At 42.2% G+C, this 22,704-nt stretch overlaps 4 protein-coding genes across 4 annotated transcripts; all 4 read left to right on the forward strand.

Annotated features, from left to right (window-relative positions):
- The first annotated feature begins 3,741 nt into the window (after positions 1-3,741).
- LOC115628106 lies at positions 3,742-4,223 on the forward strand. The gene is made up of 2 exons (XM_030524087.1): positions 3,742-3,892; positions 3,982-4,223. The coding sequence occupies exons 1-2, from the start codon at positions 3,742-3,744 to the stop codon at positions 4,158-4,160; spliced, it is 330 nt and encodes a 109-aa protein (XP_030379947.1). The 3' UTR covers positions 4,161-4,223.
- Positions 4,224-4,309: 86 nt separating this feature from the next.
- LOC115628129 lies at positions 4,310-4,792 on the forward strand. Its single transcript, XM_030524109.1, has 2 exons — positions 4,310-4,479; positions 4,532-4,792. Exons 1-2 carry the CDS (start codon positions 4,310-4,312, stop codon positions 4,668-4,670), a joined length of 309 nt encoding a protein of 102 aa, XP_030379969.1. The 3' UTR covers positions 4,671-4,792.
- A 7,074-nt stretch (positions 4,793-11,866) lies between these two features.
- On the forward strand, positions 11,867-12,420 carry LOC115628111. Its single transcript, XM_030524097.1, has 2 exons — positions 11,867-12,017; positions 12,107-12,420. Exons 1-2 carry the CDS (start codon positions 11,867-11,869, stop codon positions 12,283-12,285), a joined length of 330 nt encoding a protein of 109 aa, XP_030379957.1. The 3' UTR covers positions 12,286-12,420.
- Positions 12,421-13,529: 1,109 nt separating this feature from the next.
- On the forward strand, positions 13,530-16,079 carry LOC115628084 (vacuolar protein sorting-associated protein 11 homolog). The gene has a single exon (XM_030524061.1). It carries the CDS (start codon positions 13,543-13,545, stop codon positions 16,024-16,026), a length of 2,484 nt encoding a protein of 827 aa, XP_030379921.1. The 5' UTR covers positions 13,530-13,542; the 3' UTR covers positions 16,027-16,079.
- The last annotated feature ends 6,625 nt before the right edge of the window (positions 16,080-22,704 follow it).

The following is a 22,704-nucleotide window of genomic DNA, read 5'->3' on the forward strand; positions in this document are numbered from 1 at the left end:
TCCCCCTTCTTTTCTTAAATCCCTTCTTAGTGTGCACCTACACTATGAAAGGATACTTGAGTTCAAATTTCAGCTTCCTAGCTTTCACCGTTTGGGCTGTACGTTGATCACCAATCAGTCAGTCAGGACAAACTGTTTTATATATATAGAGATACTGGACTCAAAAAAAAATCCTAAGTCCTCCTGTGGTAGACGAACTCCTGCAAATGCCCGAAGCATCTGCCTCGGATTTGTAAAACACTGGATGCGTAAGATGTGCTTAAGGAAATTCTAGCTCAAAACAGACTCCAAGGTTTGTTTGAAAAATTCGTTATATTCTACCGATTGACTCGAAATTTATTTTTAAACTCTCAGAAAATATACAAAAAAAAACTGATATTTTCTTCCTGGGCCTGAACTTTTGCAGTTTTCTTGTAATTATCCTTTTATCCTTTTTGCAGGGGTGCAATAAAAAGCGGTTTTGAATGTTCTAACTCCATAGGCTCCAAAGTTTGGTTTTATATTTGATTTGCATAAACAACAATACGACCAAAATATAATTTACAATTAAATTAAATTATAAATTAAATTAAAGCATTCCAAGCCTAGTAACTAGCTGATGTTCGCTCTATAGCTTTGTGAACTCTCTCACTCTCTTCAAGAGAGTGAGCGTCATGCAAGTACGGCATAAGGCAGTCAGTCGCTACTAAGCAGTCATACTACACAGTCGCCAGCTTATATTCGTACACTTAACACATCATTCGTTATAAACTGTAAAATATCACATAGTTCAACTATAATCCATAAACTGTACCATACAATATATATGAAAAAAGCCATATAATACTCTACTACAATACTACTACACCTTCACTGTGAAACGACACGTGTGTCTAAATTTCAGCTTCCTAACTTTTATCGTTTGTGCTGTGTGTTACTACTAACCATAAAAACATATAGATGCGACATTTCATACAAAGAAAACGTCAGATCAAAATTGTGAGCGACAGCTCCCACAGTTGTTCGGCTATGAGCCGAATGGGAGCTCTCGGCGACAGCCTGTCGCATTCGTGCTCTCTCTGATCGAATTTCAATTCATATGCGGATAGGCAGTCAACAGAGACGGTAGATCCGCGCCGCTTCTGCTGTTTCAATGTATGTGTGCACATGTATATGGTTATATGTATTTCTGCATTTTGTTCTTTTGCTGCTTTGCGTGCAGCAGCTTAAATTTCGTTTTCAGATTTTACACGGGCATGAGAATTTCATACACTGAAGATGGCAACTTCTGTCGCACTGCGTGTTTTAAGATGCGTATGCAAGTGAACTTTGTCAACAGGGTATGGCTTTCTAATAATGCCTATAAAAGCACACATACATACATAAGTACATATGTATGTATGTGTGCAAATGTTTACATATGCAGATACTTAAATGAAAACGTGGCAGTAGTCTTGACATTTTCATGATCTGCCTCAATTTGTATTTATGCACAAGCAATTCTGTTGATCGACTATTTCCTCTATTTTTCAAATTATCGGACAACATTAATATGTCCGATCGATTTCAAATTTGGTATCCGTAATCAGCATAACTATATCTACAAACGATTTTCGAAATATAGAAATATGTCTTTTACTTTCCATATGCAGCAACAATAAATAAGAAAGAACGCAAATAACAAACAGTTGGGGACATCACATCACATCACACTTACACAGTGACACACTCACAGACATAAACAGAGATGGGCAAAGTCGGTGCTTTTTGATCGTAGCACATCGCTGCACTGCGTGCAAGTTATGCCAAACGCCTTCCCCGATGACCAACGTCTTCTTTGATAAAGCGCTTTGCAGGTGTAGTGGATGCCGAAGAATCCGGAAGCGGTACGATGCCGGTTCACGTTTATATAATACGTTGGGATAGTAGCAATAAAACAATTTGGTGCAGCTTAAACTAAAGACAATAATTGAAAAGCTTAATTCTAAAAAAACGCTGCGAAAGTCATGGTCGGCGAGCTGACTCAGCACAATTGCAGGCGATAACGAAAAAAATATGTACATATGTATATCGGTCCTTAAAACTGTACTACACATGTATACAATCATAAATTAAATATCGTCATTCTCCTAATTATTCGATTTACAAAGAAAAATTTGTGTATCCGTTCACCGTCCATACGGATTCATGTATTTTTACAGCCAATTACGTGATCGCGCTGTGACGGGCCGAAAAAAGCGAACATGCCCATCTCTAGCATCTCAGTCATTTAGCGTTAAGGTTATGCTGTGAATGTATTTTTGTTGTATTAGTGTTGAACTGTACAATTGAATATGTACATATAGTTCATACATATATACATGCATTCTGGATACATAGCGCTTGCATCAAAAAAATAAAAACTATGTACATATTGTTACGACTACGCTTTTCCTCTTGGGCAACGCCGGCTGGCTCATCGGAATTCTCCTTGGGTGTGTGGTTCCAACCCTATGCCCGCGTGAGTCGTACAATAACCGATAACACGGTTCCTCCATCGATAAACAAAATGCCATCACTACAATAAATTCGACGCGCAATATACAAAACCGAATTCAAAACGTAAACAAACCAAAAAAAACTAACATAAACTAAAAGAACCGTAATGCGACAAAAAAACAAATAAACGGATAACTCCCTCAAGCCATCCGTACGAATACGGGTGACTGTAAAAGGAGATTATATACGTGCGGACGGACAGAAATTGTGGCATCGGACAACTGTGTGGGATTTTGCTGTTGTTATCCCAGGCGTACCCACCCTGCCTGTATCCAAAGGCAAAATGTTTCTTGGATACCCTTTATTTGGGCCGTGCTTGGGCTATTCCATGGCAAAGGTGAGTCTCCCGCCCCTACTGATGCTGCTTTAATGCATCATCACCAACGGTGCGACCATTAAAATTAACAATTAATTTTCAGTTTATGTGGCTACAAACATACATATATTTCAGTGTGATTGAGTGTGAGTGCAAACAATGTAAACATGGAACAAGAATTTTTATATAAAAACAAAATAAAGAAGGCTTGCCAACGGCCAATGCGGTTCTTTATGTGCGCAAACATGCAAGTATGTTTATGGCAAATAAATATAGATATATGTGTATGTGTATAAAAAAATATGCGCGGTACTAAAAAATTATAGAAAAATGTCTAACCAAATCCTAACGAGAGCTCTCGACGGTCATGGGCGCAATAGAAATATAAGACTAATATAAAACACTGCGCGCTACTGCAATTGGCAATCTTCGTACAATATAAGTGTATAAGAGTGTGAATTTTTTATTAATTAAATAGAGCGCCAAGCTCTGTCTAGGTGCCACTTTCTGCCTCGTTTTGGTTTTAATGATCTATGTATATATATTTTGTTTTATCTTCTTTTTTTTTTCTCTTTTGCAGAAACTTCAATGGGGCGGCGTGTGGGACCCTGCAGGCGCAGCCCATACAAAACGACACGACGTAAGGCGCGCGGGATCTCTGCCTGATGTTGCTGCTCAACCGCGAACAATAGGCACGGCGCGTGGCCAAGGAACGGACTCACCGGCTTTCTATCCTCCGCTGCTGATGGCGCAGACGGACGTGTCTGCTGTTGCGTTGTGGTGGCGCCGCTATTGCTGCTGCTACTTCTCGGGTGGGCGCCTTTGCTCCGGCTGCCACTGTCGTTGCTGCTGCTGCCGTTGAAGACGCTGGTGCTGGATCTGCTGCTGTCGTTGTTGCTCCTGCTACGATGCAGCTCGTGCTGCTACTTATGACGGCCGCTGCAGCTGCTGTGTATGGTTCCACCGCTGTCCGAAAACTTGGCGATATGCCGGAAAATCTATATGCCAAGGAACAAAAGGCATTTAAGCACTGGTCGGCACATTTAAGTGGATATACAGGTATGTATACATCGGCATTAGTTCTGCCTTGCATCTATATCCTTATGCTCACCTTCGAACGGCTTCTGGTTCTTCCTTTCCTTTTTCAGGTTTCAGCACGGCCTCCAGTTCACCAAAAGAAAACACTGCCTCGTGGGTCTGCACCGTCGCCCCAAAAACAGGAATGGCGTGTTGCGGCTTGCCTTTTATAGGCCGGATGTCGTATGCCTGCGGATTTTTACGTCCTTGCGCATCCGTTCATCACGGCCTTGACGTTTCCCCACTTTGAGGTGCCATCGGGACACAACCCTGCGCCTGCGTGGCTGCAGTTGCCACCATGGTGCCTCGCTCGGTACCGCTAGATGGCGCTGCAGTACCTTTATAAATTCTTGCCGCCTTCCGTAGCGCTGCCACCTTTTATTCTTCGTGACCAGCCCGATGCAACATCACCGCAAATATCCAAGTGGGCGGACGCTCGTGCCCCGAAGTGATGTTTGCGCGCATCAAACGGCTGGTGTTGTTGGAGTCCTCTGCTTCGAGTCCGGCGTTGCCTCGGATGACTACTACCGCGGCGCCCAACGTAGGCCACACCCACTCTTGATCTTCAGGTGAGTAGCTCTGGCTGCATCCTCCTCCCTATATTCATCCATTCTGCCTTAGGACAGGCGTCACACTCGGATATCCTTTGCGTGGAATACCCCCAGCAAGTTCCCTTGCAAATCTTCCAGCTCGTATGCGTTGGTGCCGATGGATTTCCTTACGCGAGCTTTTAGAAATTTCCGCGCGAATTTCGCATTGAACGCGCGGCTGAAATCACTCAATGCAAAGTTTCGCCGGTATACCTCCTGACCGGGCGCTAGTCTTAGCCGCCGCGCACGCCGGTTATAGCGAACGCTACTGCGCTCATACGCCGCATGCAATTGTGCCTGGATTTTCTGTTGCAACAGGGATTGCCTGTCTGCTATACACAACGCTGCGAATTCGTGCTCGTCTAAGGACCTTAATTTCCTCGCCAATCGGTACTGCGAACCGTGCAACATCATATGTCGGCCGAATAGTGCGAAAAAAGGCGTTACTCCAGTCGCAGAATGCACGCTGTTTCTGATGGCCACTTCAATTTCCGGAAGGTGTAGGTCCCACTCGCGGTGATCCTGCCCCAGATACGCCCGTATCGCGGACAGTATAGTCCGGTTCACCCTTTCGGACGCGTTGCTTTGCGGCGAATACACCGGTGTCCGCAGATGCTTAACACCGTAGCCCTCCATCATGTCTGCAAACTGCTTGGACGTGAATTGCTTACCATTATCGGAGTGTATGACTTCTGGAACGCCGAACGTATGGAACACTTCGTTCACCAAGAAGTCGACGACGCTCCGAGTGGTGGCCTCTCGCATCGCCTTCAGGAACGTGAATTTGGTGAAGTGATCTACCACTATGAATATGAAGGCGTGCCCCTTCCTTGATCGCGGATACTTGCCCAAGAAGTCTATGTATAACTTCTGGAACGGCCTCTCCGTGACGACTTCTGCACCCATTCCCACCTGCATCCCGTAATTGGTGGCTTTCGTCTCTTTGCAGACCACGCATTTTCGGACCACTTCAGCAACGTCTTTGGCCATTCCCGGCCAATAAAACTGCCGCCGCAGCCAGGCAAACGTCTTCAACACTCTTCCATGAGTTGACGCTTCGGTATGGGCCTTCGATATAAGCATGCCGGTTAGCGCACGCGGAACCCACAGTTTCCACACACTGCCTTCGAGCTGATCTTCTAGCCGATTGAAGGATGTCTTTTTGTAGATCACCCCGTTTTCAATTTTTAAATCAGGTAATTTATCTTTTTGACTTTGAATTTCGCTAATCAGCTCCCGATGCTCCTCTGATTCGAATTCTGCGGTTTCGATACCCAACAGGTCTTCTGGGAAGAAATCCAACTCCTCTAAAGTTTCGGCTTCGGTGCTTCTGGACAGCATATCCGCCACGATGTTGTCGGAGCCCTTCCGGTGCGTGATTTCAAAGTCGAAGCCCTGGAGCAGCAACGACCAACGAGCCAATCGCCCGGACAAATCCTTCATGGACATCAGCCATTTCGAACTGGCGTGATCGGTTATGATTGTGAATGGCATCATTTCGATGTATGGCCGGAATTTTTGTATCGCCAATACCGCCGCCAAGCACTCCTTCTCGGTCACCGAGTAGTTCACCTGGTGCTTGTTCATCTTGGCAGAAAAGAACGCAATGGGCCTCTCGTTTCCCTGCAAATCCACCTGGAATAATACGGCTCCGACGCCAATATGGGATGCGTCACATTGTACAAAAAATGGGCGTGAAAAATCCGCGTGTACCAGCACTGGCGCAGATGTGAGCGCCTTCTTCAACGCCTCAAATGCTGCAATAGCTTCGCCACCGAGTGAGAACCGACCTCCCGATCGCTTTTTCAAAGCCTCAGTGAGCGGAGCCGCTAAGGTGGCAAAATCTTTAATAAATCGCCTGTACCACCCGGCGGTTCCTAAGAAAGCTCGAACCTCCTTTACGGACCTTGGCACCTGTATGCGCTGTATCGCCTGCACCCGTTCTGGATCTGTTCGAAGCACGCCGCCGCCCACGATAAATCCCAGGTATTTCAACGTTTTAAAGCAAAACTTCGACTTTTGTAACCCTATCGTCAGGTTTGCCTTCTTGAGGCATTCAGCTACTCTCTTCAGGTACTCCAAGTGCGTATCAAAATCAGCCGCGAAGTCTACCAAATCGTCCAGATATACTTTAACGTTGGACCTCAGTTCATTCGGTATAACCTTGTCCATCAGCCGGCACAACCTTTGAGCGGCGTTACACAACCCGAAAGGCATCATGCGGAATTGGTACAACGGTCGCCCTGGTACCGTAAACGCAGTGCACCTTCTACTGGACTCCTCCAACTCCACCTGCCAAAACGCAAATTTCAGGTCCACACTGGAAATATAATATGTCTGATCGATTCCAGATAGGATTCCCTCCACGCAAGGTAGCGGATAGGCATCTTTGACTGTCAGTTTGTTCAACTTGCGGGCATCGAGGCAAAAGCGGTTCTTGCCCGGCCGTCGCACTATGGTGGTGCGGTTACTCCACGGACTATCGCTTACCTCGATGACGCCAAGCGCCAGCATGCTGTCCACCTCATCCCACACAATCTTCTGCATAGCGGGTGATAGAGGGTAGTGCCTGTCTTTCACTGGCTCTGCTCCGCTGACCAATTCAATTCGGTGAGTCTCCAAAGTAGTCTTGCCTAATCCCGCTTCTTCGAAGGTTAAAAATTCTTTTTTTACTTGTTCCAATTGCAGCTTTTGTTGTTCATTCAATTTCCACATATCTGGGTCAGGCCTTACTTCATCCTGGTCCGCATAATGCGCCACTCTATCAGCTAGCAATTCATCGAGGACAAGTCTTTTAACGTCTGGCTTTTCCGGAGGAATTGATAGTGGTGCCAAATTAAACAGCCGCCAAAAGTCGATGCCGAAATACGCGTTCTGTTCGAGTGATGGGCATACGTAAAATTCCACTTCTTTGGCCTCTTCTCGATACACCACTGGTAAACGCACTCGCCCAATTACGGCTCTGTCTTCACCGCCTGCTGTTTTAATTATCGAAATGTAATTTCTGGGCACCATGCCAATCTCTTTCAGCAGTTCCAGACTGCCCTTGCCTAGCACGCTTACCGAGGCCCCGGTATCCAGCAAACCGCGTAGCACATGGCCTCGTACCAGTACTTCGGCAAAAATCCTCGGATCTGCTGCTCCTTCGCGTCGCACTGCCTCGGCTACCAGCTTCTTCGTCTGCCTTCTCACTCGGAATCGTGCTCGGGCCTTTTTAACTTTGGCTGTCACCATCCTCATCCCATCTAACTGATGTTGGGCAAAAATTCTATTACGCGCCTCCAGATATGCCCGCATCTTTTCCTCGTACGGTAAAAATTTCAACTTATTACTATATGGGGTATTTTTCTTATGAAATTCTTCTTTCAGGACCGCTCCGCTGTCATCCTGGTGGGCACCTGTGTCGAGCGCGATTCGCCCACTTGCTCCGCACTCCGACGGCCGTTTCCCGTGCAATCGGGACAGGTTGGACTATAGGTGTCGGGCCTGCCACACCTATAACAGAAGACGCGCCTTTCCGGTGACATGCAGTCGCGGAAACTATGGCCGGCTTGTCTGCAGTTCCAGCAAACTAACGCCTGTTGCGGACGCCTTGCCAAACGCGCCTCTTCAACTACGCCGAAATCCGCCGACTCCTCGCCGTTAGTGTCGTCGACCAACTCCTCCACTGCCGGTGGACGGTTTCCGCCACTAAAACGTGTGCCGCTGCGTGTTGGGAACACGCCTTCTCGCCGCTGGACCATAGCTTCCACCTCTACGCATTCGTCACGTAAGTGGTCTACCGTGTACACGCGCATCGCATACACATAACGAGGTAGTTCTATTTTTAATCCTTTTTTTATATATTTCATCATCTCGTTTTCAGATGGTGCTGTGTGGAGACGCGACGCCAGTTTCCTCATGGCATGGAAGTACTCCTCAACGCTTTCGCTTGCCTTCTGCCGTCTTTCGCGCAATTGACGCATGCGCTCGAATTCATCGGCGGCGCCTTTAAAACGGGACAGCATGCTTCGTTTTAGTTCTGGCCAGCTGTCTGCCCGGTGGTCCCTGACGTACTGCCAGTACCACTCGCGAGCGTGCCCAGTTACTAACAGATGGAAACTGTTTAATACTTCGGACCATGCGCAGCGACACTGCCTCTGAAGGAACTCGACCTGGAAAACGAAGTCTTCAACAGCCATTTTTTCCTTATCGCCGCTGAAAACGATGTCCCACTTTTCGACGCGGCACCATCCGGATCTGCCATTCGCCGCTACATACGGAGGAGGCGGGTCCAGCTGACCACTCCCATCGTTACGCCTGTTGCCTCTTCGACGGGCCGACGGTGCTGCGGGATTTTGCCAATTTCGAGCTGTGCTGCTGCTATTGCCAGCTCCACTGGAGGAATTAGCTGCCGCTGGCCTTGCTACTGGACGCGAAGTTCCTCTTGCTGGTGTTAGAGGTTCAGCCTGGTATTGATGCGGCCGTTTTGGCACCGCACCCCGATTCTGGCTGACTGGCGGTTGCCATGCTCCATTTGCAGCTGAATCGCCGCTATTCGCTCGCGGTTGCAAAACTTCTTTCAACGCGCCCATCAAGTCTTGAAACCCCATTCGGATTTCCTCCTGCAACACTTTGTTGATGCCCTCTTTTTGCGATTGGCGGTATGTTTCGTTCGCCTGGGCCACTGCTGCTTCTACCACCGACGCGACTACTGGCTCGGCGTCCCAGTGTACTGCTGGTGCTATGGACGGCCTCGGAGGAGTGTGCATGAGGCCACCGGTGGAAAAACCTACGGCTCCTTCTAGGTGTTCCTCCAGCACTGGATCATCATTTCTGGCCGTTCTCGACCTGGTGTTATACGCACGCGCAGAATCCTTTTCCATCTCAATCCAAAAAAAATACGCTCTGTTTTTTTATAATATTTATTTATATTTTGGATTGTGAATTTGTTCAGCTTTCAAGCAGGCCCCGAAGAAAAAATCGTATTAATTGGATAATTGTATATATGTATTCCAAACAATGAAAATGTTTGCAAACGCCCAAAACAACAAAAACAAATGGGCAAGAAAATATATGTACGCTGAATATGTATGATGGATAAATAAATAAATAGGTACAACAATAAATAGATAAATATGTGAATTGGAATAAATAAATATGAATATAGTAGTAAAAATAAAAAAACAAATCTTTAAATAAATTCACGTCCAACTTTGCACGGAAACCAAAAAAAAATATATACGCTCAACCACAAGACAAATGTAACATATGTATATGCACCAAACGTAACCAAAAAGACCTAATAAAATGTAAGCAATAAACAAACAAATTTTCTTTTAAACTTCTGTATATAGGGGCTGAGACTCACACTCAGCCGGAACCCAAACACGGCTCCTATAATATCTACGCCTGTACAGCTGCCCTACGCCACAATCCTGCAATATCTGTTCGCTGCTACATTTATCGCCTTGACGGCGATGAACGACAGCCAACAAATTAAATGGTTGCTTCTTGACACCCAATTCTGTTTTGTGCACCATCTGCTCTGGCTCACCGTGCGTAGCGGTGCATCGCAGGCGACTTTCCTAGTCATCCTGGGCCACCGGTACTCTACGTCCACCAGGCAAACACGATGACACCACAGCGACAGTGCACCAACGAATTGACGCAAGAAATACAACAAAAACACTGAAACGAAATAACAAAAAAAACGCGCATTGGAATCCCCCCATAGTACCCCTTGCCTAGCGTCGTTCCAAATGGCAGTCGCAAACGAAGGGCTCATACTCGCTCCTTCGTGACTTACTGTCCATGTCACACACGCTTGCAGTTGGTGCTATAAGGGATTCCGTCCCTACCATACCGATCGTCGGCCCCTAGCCATCGGCTTAATTTTTTTTTTTCCTATCTAAATTCTCCGCCTGCGTACGGCGGCTGCCTAGACTCCTCCCCAAAAGTGGTACAGGGCCCTAAACAACTCCACCTACTCCTTGGCATTAAAAATTCAAACATCCAAAATTGGGCGCCATATTGTTACGACTACGCTTTTCCTCTTGGGCAACGCCGGCTGGCTCATCGGAATTCTCCTTGGGTGTGTGGTTCCAACCCTATGCCCGCGTGAGTCGTACAATAACCGATAACACGGTTCCTCCATCGATAAACAAAATGCCATCACTACAATAAATTCGACGCGCAATATACAAAACCGAATTCAAAACGTAAACAAACCAAAAAAAACTAACATAAACTAAAAGAACCGTAATGCGACAAAAAAACAAATAAACGGATAACTCCCTCAAGCCATCCGTACGAATACGGGTGACTGTAAAAGGAGATTATATACGTGCCCACGGACAGAAATTGTGGCATCGGACAACTGTGTGGGATTTTGCTGTTGTTATCCCAGGCGTACCCACCCTGCCTGTATCCAAAGGCAAAATGTTTCTTGGATACCCTTTATTTGGGCCGTGCTTGGGCTATTCCATGGCAAAGGTGAGTCTCCCGCCCCTACTGATGCTGCTTTAATGCATCATCACCAACGGTGCGACCATTAAAATTAACAATTAATTTTCAGTTTATGTGGCTACAAACATACATATATTTCAGTGTGATTGAGTGTGAGTGCAAACAATGTAAACATGGAACACGAATTTTTATATAAAAACAAAATAAAGAAGGCTTGCCAACGGCCAATGCGGTTCTTTATGTGCGCCAACATGCCAACATGCCATAAACATGGCAAATAAATATAGATATATGTGTATGTGTATAAAAAAAATATGCGCGGTACTAAAAAATTATAGAAAAATGTCTAACCAAATCCTAACGAGAGCTCTCGACGGTCATGGGCGCAATAGAAATATAAGACTAATATAAAACACTGCGCGCTACTGCAATTGGCAATCTTCGTACAATATAAGTGTATAAGAGTGTGAATTTTTTATTAATTAAATAGAGCGCCAAGCTCTGTCTAGGTGCCACTTTCTGCCTCGTTTTGGTTTTAATGATCTATGTATATATATTTTGTTTTATCTTCTTTTTTTTTCTCTTTTGCAGAAACTTCAATGGGGCGGCGTGTGGGACCCTGCAGGCGCAGCCCATACAAAACGACACGACGTAAGGCGCGCGGGATCTCTGCCTGATGTTGCTGCTCAACCGCGAACAATAGGCACGGCGCGTGGCCAAGGAACGGACTCACCGGCTTTCTATCCTCCGCTGCTGATGGCGCAGACGGACGTGTCTGCTGTTGCGTTGTGGTGGCGCCGCTATTGCTGCTGCTACTTCTCGGGTGGGCGCCTTTGCTCCGGCTGCCACTGTCGTTGCTGCTGCTGCCGTTGAAGACGCTGGTGCTGGATCTGCTGCTGTCGTTGTTGCTCCTGCTACGATGCAGCTCGTGCTGCTACTTATGACGGCCGCTGCAGCTGCTGTGTATGGTTCCACCGCTGTCCGAAAACTTGGCGATATGCCGGAAAATCTATATGCCAAGGAACAAAAGGCATTTAAGCACTGGTCGGCACATTTAAGTGGATATACAGGTATGTATACATCGGCATTAGTTCTGCCTTGCATCTATATCCTTATGCTCACCTTCGAACGGCTTCTGGTTCTTCCTTTCCTTTTTCAGGTTTCAGCACGGCCTCCAGTTCACCAAAAGAAAACACTGCCTCGTGGGTCTGCACCGTCGCCCCAAAAACAGGAATGGCGTGTTGCGGCTTGCCTTTTATAGGCCGGATGTCGTATGCCTGCGGATTTTTACGTCCTTGCGCATCCGTTCATCACGGCCTTGACGTTTCCCCACTTTGAGGTGCCATCGGGACACAACCCTGCGCCTGCGTGGCTGCAGTTGCCACCATGGTGCCTCGCTCGGTACCGCTAGATGGCGCTGCAGTACCTTTATAAATTCTTGGCGCCTTCCGTAGCGCTGCCACCTTTTATTCTTCGTGACCAGCCCGATGCAACAATATTAGGGTTGCAATTTTTAAATCAAATTTAAATGTCCCGTGCTGGACAGGCTCAGTCCCGCTTTATTTACTCTGAGAAAGAATACAAGATAAACTGCGTTGTATTTTTGTAACTTTTCATTAAAGAGTAGAAGAAATAATTATAATACATACATATATACAGTGCTGCCATTTAATTTAATAAAAAGCTGTTTTTAACTGGAAGAAAGTGCAAAAAAAAAGGAAAATTTACAGAAAAAAACCTAAAAAAGCGGTTATGGTTTTACCAATTTTTTTGTTCTAAGGTGATATTTACATTAACTCATTCAGATCCGCGAGGTTCGCATTCGTTCGAAATGGCCGTACCAATCCTGCGTAAATAAACTTTTATTTATTTATTTTGTGTTATTTTGAATCATGGTAATTGGAATAAAGTCAAACAGTTTTAAATCAAAACCGTGTAATAACAGAATTAGGTGTATTCCTTTGTAATTTTACAAATACACCTAATTCTGTTTTTACACAGTAGATTGGTTCCAGAAAAAACCTTGTAAAAAAAGACATTGATCATATGCAAAAATAGATGATTGGTTCTTTATCTCTAAAGAAATATATATGCCATTTTTAATTTTCAAACCGTGTTAAACCAAAACCGTGTAAAAACATAATTATATGTATTCTATTATCATTTTACAAATACATATGTAATTATTGGCACCCACTTTTGGTATTGAGATGATAATTTGCCTTAAGCTAGTGAGAATATCGATCAAAATAATGTTGAACCTGCCAGTTTTGTATAGTTTTTATGTTACCGGTGGAAAAATTAAAAAGGCGGGAAAAAAGCCAAACACATTTCTGAAAAAATCCAGAATTCCCGCTTCCTACAATTCCCAATTTTTTCACGCAACCGGCTTTGTAACACAGCCAGATTTGACGGAGAAAATGTGAAATTGGCAGCCCTGGTTCTGGGTATACCTTTGCTGAAAAATAAATATAACAATATTATCGATTGTGTCATCGATAGTGCAGTTTTTATTAATACTGATATTAGTACGCCCATATCTATTGTTTTAGAACACAAGCACAAATAGTAGGATATTTTTATTGCTTGACAAATATGAGTGGGCTTGAATGGAAAAAAATAGACCTTATCGATTTAGTCCTTCTACCCAGACACAGAATCCAGAACATAAAAACTGAAATAGTTGCTCAATGTAGCAATGGAGAGAAGTTTGACAACAAAGGAAGCAACACAACAGTTTTTTGTGGAAAAAATGGAATGATTCACGTTTTCTTTCGCAACTGGGAATACATAACTTTTAAAAGTCAATCAAGGAATGAAGCGCCCATTAAATTTTGCGCACTTACTACAATGGACGTGCTTGCGACAGTAACACAGGAAAACAATTGTTCTGTTTGTATCCAAGTATATGATTTGAGGAAGTTGACTAAAAGGGAAGGGACACCACACCTTGCTACAACAAATTTGTCTCCAGACAGTGCTGTTACTTCGATCCAGGCTGAATGTTCTGAGGATGGAAAATTGTTGGCCTTAGGCATCGGCTTTGAAAATGGTGAATTGCTTTTACACTATGGTACAGTAAATTCTATAAACTTTCAGCGCCATGTTATTTGCTTACGCCCAATAATCGGAATACAGTTCGAAATGTTGCGACATCAGTCCGACCACGGAGGGCTTATTTGCAATATGTTCTTGGATTGTATTGACAAAATATTTTGTTATTTGCTTCACGAAAAGGGATTAGTGCATAAAAATCCAATATTGGATGAAAGAACTAGCAAACATAATCATTCCTCCACAATGCATAAGCCAAAAGGAGCAGATGAAGCATATTTTGTTGTTGGTCGCGATGATGCTATATACTGTTTTACCAAAGATGAAAAAGGACCTTGTTATGCAATCGAAGGACAAAAAACCAATATTTTGTGGGTAGACAATCTTATGGTGGTCCTCTTGAAGAATAAGAAAAACATTTTTACACCCCTATCTTCTTGTGTCATAACAGTTGTGGATATTGAAAACAAAATAATCATTTTTAATAGAGAAATTAAAAATGTTTTGTGTATTACTGCAGGGATTGCCTCTTTTTACATTATAACAAAGGATTCAAGTGGTTGCACATATAATATTTATATATTGCAAGAGCTCAATACAGTCAACGTGATACGACTGCTCACTGAAAAACATATGTATGATATAGCGCTTCGTATATTGGATAGGAAGGGACTTGGCGATTCCCCAGTTACTGCCCAAGTACGTTTTCAATATGGCAATCATTTATACTCGATTGGCGAAGTTTGTAGGGCGGCTTCAGAATATGAAAAAACAATTGGCACCATTAAACCATATAATGTAATTTCGAAACTTTTGTCTGTGCGAAATAATAAGCACCTTATGTTATATTTGAAAAAGTTGGTGGTCAGTGAGCACGCTACAAATGAACACAGAAAGCTACTTTGTAATTGTACTGATCGTAACAAAATACATTTTAATGTTCACGAATTATGTCGCTTACAGTTCAATACCTCCAGCCAAAATATATTACATTTAGGCGCCTCTAAAAATATAGCCATAAGAGGGGACAGTTCCTTTAAAATGTCAAATATAGAGCTGCAAATGGGAGAGAATGGAGATCTGCCACAATTATTCTTGGACAGCGATGAAATGAAAATCTTGGAATTATTTGCAGATACTGCAGAGGATCTTTTAACTAACCATTCTGAACATATTTTAAAAGTTGCATTATCATTGATGGCAAATGGAAGGATTACCGATACACTTCGTTTTCTTACGCTTTTTCCGGACCACCCCGAGTTTTGTTCAAATGTTTTATCTAATGTTATAGAGCACGATCCCAATTGCAATGAAAAATATTATTATTATTTACTTGTTCTTTATCTTGGTCTCTGGCGTGATAAAAAAAGGACAGAAAAATTCATTCTTCAATTTCTGAAAAATAGTCCGTTAAGAACAGAAAAAGCTATGGTTTTATGCAAGATGTACTTGTTTTCAGTGGGAATAAAACAGTTTCTAAATGGTAATAATGAAACATTTTCATCCATTTGTGCAGAAGAAAATATAAGGAAATGTATTAATTATCTTATTAAAGGTAATTCTGACTTTAAAACTCCATTGAAAAAGGATCCAAGTTCGTTGCTATTCGTACTGCAGAGTATCTTTCACAATGCAGACATACAGGTATTACATCTGAGACCGCTGCTAATGGAAGAAAGTATGAAAAATGTTATAGATCCATGTGACGAGGCGCAATGCGTTGTTGACCTCAACAAGGCCATAGAAAAGTACCATAGCCTTTTAGTTCAACTAGAGGAAAGTCCGATTGAATTTCGCAACACGTCCTGTGAAAAGTGTCATCAGGTGTGGAAGTTACCGTCTCTTTATTTTATTTGTCAGCATTCTTTTCATAAGGACTGTTATACTACTAATAAAACATCAAAATGTGATATATGTATTACTAATACAGAACACTCTGTAAAATTAATGCCTACAATAAGCTTGGAAGCTGGCGACATAGTTTTAGATATTTCAAAAATACTTGCATTCGGAATTTTTAACTAGACTGTTTCATTGATAATCAATATATTAAACTGAGAAATAAACGAAAAAACGTACATATGTTTATTATTTCAAACTAATTAATTTTAATCAAACCATCATGGAATGATAGAGTCGAGTGGGCCCAATCCTAAGTCCAAACAAACCAAAAACTGAACAAGAATGAAATGCTGTTATTCTTAGAATTATAAACTGAAAATGTGGCAACTAAATCCAGTTAGCCCTCACGTATCCTCGTGTTGAGTTTCATTATAAGTTATTTATAGCTATCTGTGCTATATACATATATATAGTGCTGGCCGCAGCTGTCGTTGTTGCTGCTTTGGTTAAACTCTGTACTGCATGCAGACTCAGACAATGTGTATGTGCAATTATACGTGAGTTCGAATAACAAAAGACGTAAAATCGATACATTTTTATACTCTGTACATGAAATGTACAGAAGTATATTAGGTTTGCGGGAGCTGAAAAATGTAACAGGGAGAAGGAGGCGTGGCAGACCCCACAAAGTATATATATTCTTGATCAGCATGACGAGACGAGTCGATCTAGCCCTGTCTGTCCGTCCGTATGAACACCTATTCTATACGAGTTTGTTTTATTTTTTTTATTTTCCCCCCAACTTCCCCCCTATGGGGGTTTTCCCGATTTTCCATTCGTATAATCGCCTATATCTAAGAGACTATAAGACCTACGGACACCAAATTTTAGTCCCAGATGCCTTATGAGAATACGCAGAAAATTTGTATTTTGGAATTTCCCTCCCTCCTCCCTCTCCCCCACAAATCGCGATTTTCTCTAACTCCCGTAATTCTTGGAATTTCGAAAGAATTTTGCAAATGCCTTTAGTTAGTTATTATGTGTCCGTATGCCAAGTTTCACTATGATAGACCGATTTAACAAGAAGTTATAGCCATAAATATATTTGCTGCTATTGTTGATGTTGCTGTTTGGTTGACTGCGAAAATGCTTACACAGACACGAATATACGAGCATAAACATTCATACACGTGAGTTCGAATACCAAAAGAGGTAAAATGGATCAAATTTTTTTTTGTTAATTCTCTTACTTTTTTAATTTCTATAATTATTCTAAACATATATACAGAGTACTTCAAAGTCGGGACACCCGACTTTAGCTTTTTTACTTGTTTTAAATTTCAAATATTCTACGCATATGTATACAGCATTCAAAGTCGGAGCACCAGACTAGCTTTCCCACAAAGGGTAAAAAGCTGTATTAATTTTGTGCGAATGTAAGTAACACACAGAAGGGGGCGTGGCAGACCCCACAAAGTAAATATATTATTGATCAGGATGACAAGTCGAGTCGATATAGCCGTCTCCGTCTGTATGAACGCAAGGATCTCAGCAAGTGCCAGAGCAAGAATAACCAAACTTGGTATCCAGATTCTCCTTAGTCCGAGGAAGAAAGAGTTTGTGTTTTTATTCTGATACACCCCCCACTTCTCCGCCATTTGTATTTTCCTTAACTCCCGTAGTTTTTGGAATTTTGTACTCAGATTTGGCAAATAATTCCAGAATCCCAGTTAGTGATTATGTGTGCGTATTCTAAGTTTCATTAGGATAGGTTAATTAAAACGAAAGTTATAGCCATAAATATTTTCCATGCTGAAGCTCTGCCCACAGCTGTTGTTATTGCTTCACTTGTGCAAGAATGTATTAAATATTTTTATTATTATTGTTAATTCCACTTATAATTGAAAATTGCAAGCAGCTTATGATTTAAGCTGTAGCAGCTAAGGCCTTAAGCTTATGAGTATCAACTTATTTACTACGTGTTTACTTAAATCTAGATTTATTTACATTTTTATTTGTATTATATCAAGTGGTACAGATTCGCAGATTTATGGAAAGCAATTGTTTGATGAATGTTTTTGGGTGAAGTTATTTTTTCTATTGTTGTTTCCAGGAATTTGGTTCTTTCTTGTTGCAGTTTGGTACAGTCTAAAAGTATATGGTTGATGGTTATTCTGGTGTTGCAATTTGGGCATGTGGGTGGTGGGGATTTATTTAGGATAAGACTGTGGGTAAGGTTTGTGTATCCGAGTCGGAGTCGCAAAAATTTTATTGTGTCTAGTCGTGATAAGTTCGAGCTTAGTATTTGTTTGTTGTTTGTAGTTTTCTCAGAGTTGACAATTTTATAATGTTGGGAGGTGTGGTTCCATAGCGTGTTGCTGTGGTTATTCAGTTCTTGTTTGATGTGTTTTTGTATGTCTGATGCGTTGAAGTTCTGTTCTGTTTTAAGTGGGTGTTTAAGAGCATTTTTTGCGATTTTATCTGCCATTTCGTTTCCTGATATTTGACAGTGTCCTGGAACCCAGATAAGTAGGAATTTGTTTTTGTATGAGCTCAAGATATTTCTTATTGTAGTTGAGTAGTAGTTTTGGTTATTAATATTGTCTATTGCTATTAAAGAGCATATGGAGTCAGAACAGATTGCAAATTTACCAGTTTGTTTGGCTGCATATTTGCATGCTGCGAGTATGGCTGAGATTTCGTAGTTGTTGGTAGGTGATGGTTTCCGTCGGCGTTCTTACTATAGGATACTCCGGCCGTCAATTTGGACCCGTCTAGGAATAGGAATAAGAATTGTCGGTAATTTAGAGATTCTTTGAGTTCATAAAAATTTTGTTGGCATTCAACTGGTTGGGTGTCTTTTTTTTGGAGATTAAGGTGTAATGTCATGTTAATGTATTTGTGATGGAGTTGTTTGTTTTGAGTTTTTTACAGGTGAAATTTCAATTTGTAGTTTTTGGCATTAGGTTATTGTGTCTTTTAGTGATGATGGGATTTTAGCTGCTTTTTATTTTTCTTCAATTTGTTGTATATTTTTTCTAAAGGGGAGTTTTTTGCTGTCATGATGGCTTTAAAGTTTTTAAGTGTAGCGTGGATTGTTCTGGATTCTATTGGTTGAATGTTTGTTTTGTGCAGTAGGTTATTGATTGGAGTGGTTGGAAATGCACCAGTTGCTAAGCGCCATGCCGAGTGGTATATTGTCTTTAGTTTGCTGAGTGTTGATTTAGGTGCTCTTCCATATAGGAAAAGGCCGTAATCTATTTTGGATAGTATCAAGGCTTTGATTGTGTTTATTGCTATGGTGGTGTGGCAGTTAAATCTTTTGCTTGATAGGCATTTAATAATATTCAGTCTGTTTGTGAGTTGTAGTACGAGATGTTCTATGTGTAGATTCCATTTATAGTTTTTTGCGAATGTGACTCCTAATATTTTGAGATAGTTTTCATTTTTTAATGTGAAGTTGTTGGATTGAAATTGAAATGTGCATTCTTTTTTCCGGCAAATATGGAGATGTTTGCATGTGGTGATAGAGAGTGATGCACCTGAGTAGTTGCACCATTTTATTATGTCAGCGAAAAGATTGTCAATATTGAGGGAGTTTTGGATTCTGTGGATTTTTTTGACTATTGTGTAATCGTCAGCGTAGGCGGAAGTTTTTAAGCATAGGGTAACTAATGCGATCTCTTCCAGGTGTTTTCCCTTTAAGTTGGTTAAGTGCAGCTTTAAGCTCAAGAAGAGTCACATCGTTTTCGAGTTTCATGGCTACAGGTGATGGAGTGAGGGTTATAGTATGGCAGGAGTTTACTTTGTGGCATCTAAATTCTCGGTGGAAGTTGTTGTCTGAGGATGCGGTTGACCAATATTCGCATAAAGTATTGGCTCTTTCGGTTTTGTTTACTATTGTTTGTGTGGGGTTGTTCGGATTAATAAGGCAGTGGATTCCGTGACGGGTATTTAGGCCACAAAATCTGTTGATGTTGGACCAGATTTTCGATGTGGATGGATTTATTTCTGCTGTAAATGTTTGCACCGCGTTTCGTTTTTATACTCTGTACATGAAATGTACAGAAGTATATTAGGTTTGCGGGAGCTGAAAAATGTAACAGGGAGAAGGAGGCGTGGCAGAGCCCACAAAGTATATATATTTTTGATCAGCATGACGAGACGAGTCGATCTAGCCCTGTCTGTCCGTCTGTCCGTCCGTATGAACACCTGGATCTCAGAGACTATAAGAGATAGAGACGCCAAATTTTCCACAAAGATGCCTTATGTGTGTATTCTATACGAGTTTGTTTTATTTTTTTGATTTTCCTCCCCCCCACTTCCCCCCTATGGGGGTTTTCCCGATTTTCCATTCGTATAATCGCCTATATATCGGAGACTATAAAACCTAGGAACACCAAATTTTAGTCCAAGATGCCTTGTGTGAATACGCAGAAAATGTATATTTTGGAATTTCCCTCCCTCCCCCCTCTCCCCCGCAAATGCGATTTTTTCTAACTCCCGTAATTCTTGGAATTTCGAACTAAAATTTTGCAAATGCCCCCAGTTAACGAGAAGTTATAGCCATAAATATATTTGCTGCTGCATCGCTGCGCAAGCGCTGCCCGCGGCTGTTGTTGATGCTGGTGCTTTGGTTAACTGCACACATGTTTACACAGACACGAATAGGTGCGCATAGGCATACATACACTCACACAGACGCAATTGCTATGTAAATGTGCAATTATAAACGTTTTACGTGAGTTCGAATACCAAGAGAGGTAAAATCGATCAAATTTTTAATTTAATTTTTGTATTTTCTATAATTATTGTAAACATATGTACAGAGTATTTCAAAGTCGGGACACCCGACTTTAGCTTTTTTACTTGTTTGCCAATAGTATACTGTGTATAACTGTATATACATTTCAGGGGTATATATTTTTCTGGACATAGTCCAATTATACATTTATACCCTTTTAATCTTGTCCAAACATTTAAAGACTTGTTACAAACATGCCGTCAAAATTGATGATTTGGAGTCGAGTAAGTTCGATGCATTATTGCAATCACACAAATAATGTTAGAGACATAGACCGTATAAAAGATTCCGTGCAAAATGCCACTAAGCCCATTGAGTCAGTTGAATTGGAGTGCCGGTTGAAAATTTTAACCAGATATATTGACAGAGCGTTCAATCGGCAGGAAGAGTGGGATCAAATCGATCCGGCCTTAGCCTCAAGAGCAGATTTAGAAAATTTGTGTGTCACGACAGAAACGCTGCTCTTGAGTAAAGGTGTTCGGCCTAAGCCTCAGAGGGACAGCCTGGGAAACTCTACAATGTTTGGGTCAGGTTGCCACAGCAAGCAGCTGCCGTCGATGAAACTCCCAAAATTCTGTGGCGACTATTCGGTTAACAAAAATATCATTGGTCTATTCAAAAATTTGGTTGACAATGACGCATCTCTAACAAATTTAGAGAAATTTAACCACTTGCTATCTTGTTTGGACAAAGAAGCGCTTGGCACAGTCAAAGCTTATCAAGTGGCTGATGCCAATTATCTAAAGGTGCTAGCAGAATTAAAACGAGTTTATGACAATAGTTGCCTAATTGTTTTCGACAGCGTGTCCAAGCTGTTCGACTTGCCCAAAATGCAAGGATCTTCTGCTTCGTCTTTGCGCTTCTTAATAGATAATGGGCAATTTATGAATCACTGTTGTCATTGGGTGATGAGAAGTAAATAGCAAACGTCATAGTCATACATTTGGTTATGTATGTGTAAGTACACTCCATCACTCGATCTAAAGAGGGCCTCGACTACAGTCAACTTCCATCTTGAGAAGAATGCGAGGCCACTCTCAATAAACCCTATCTGCTGAGGAGGTATTGTCTGGCCGGCCTAAGAAATCAAGTCAAAAAGGAATGGTAAAACGGCGTTGGCAGTAGCACAGCCAAGTCAACCATTGACCCCTAAGTGTCCGTTTTGTCAGTCGAATGACCACTACATGTATGTCCTCAATTCTCAGCGATCGATAGAGACGAGCATTTCAATTTGTGAAAAGGGTCCAGTTGTGCATTAACTGTTTACGAAAAGGTCATACGACTAAGTCCTGCAAGTCTGGTTGTTGCAGAGTCTGTTCGAAGCCGCATCACACACTCTTGCATAAGTACGGAGTACGAAGTACAGTGTCCTACTAATTAGACTCTGGTTCGCAAGGTCAATTTTATGACCGAGGAGGCAGTGCAAAAGTATTTGTTTATTAAGCATAGGCAAACGAAAGGCTGAAGTACTTCATATCGTTCAAACTTCTATAGCCTGTCGAAATGACAAATTTGACCTGACGGCAGAATTTGCGGTATTAATATTCCTTCGTACCAGACTGAGAAACTGGTAGAAGACGTTGACGTGCCTAACGGATGTGAATTGGATACGCAATTCCATCGGCCGGAGCTCATAGATCTGCTACTTGGGGCAGATGAATTTTTTGATTTACTACGACAAACAGTTTTCGAATCGGTCAAACGCCCACCGTCAAGGAGGCTGACTGTATTTTTGTCATTCAAATCCAGCCCCAAGTCTCGGAAATTCATATGAGACAGCCTTAAGGCGGTTCTTGGCTTTGGAAAGGAGAATTGCAAGACGGCCTGATACACAGCTTATGTACACTGCCTTTATGAAGGAGTACATTTCGTTCGGCCATATGAGTGCCATTAAGAACAGTGTACCGAGAGAGCCGCATTATTTTATACCCTACCAATACGTGCTAAGACCACAAAGCACAACAACAAAGTTGAGAGTCGTTTGACACGCGTCGAGCTAGACGTCGTCACAATTGTCTTTAAATGACATTATGACATACTCAACATTGTTGCGATTT

This window comes from Scaptodrosophila lebanonensis, unplaced genomic scaffold (genome assembly GCF_003285725.1).
Source record: "Scaptodrosophila lebanonensis strain 11010-0011.00,11010-0021.00 unplaced genomic scaffold, SlebRS2 tig00000101-arrow-pilon, whole genome shotgun sequence".
NCBI lineage: Eukaryota > Metazoa > Arthropoda > Insecta > Diptera > Drosophilidae > Scaptodrosophila > Scaptodrosophila lebanonensis.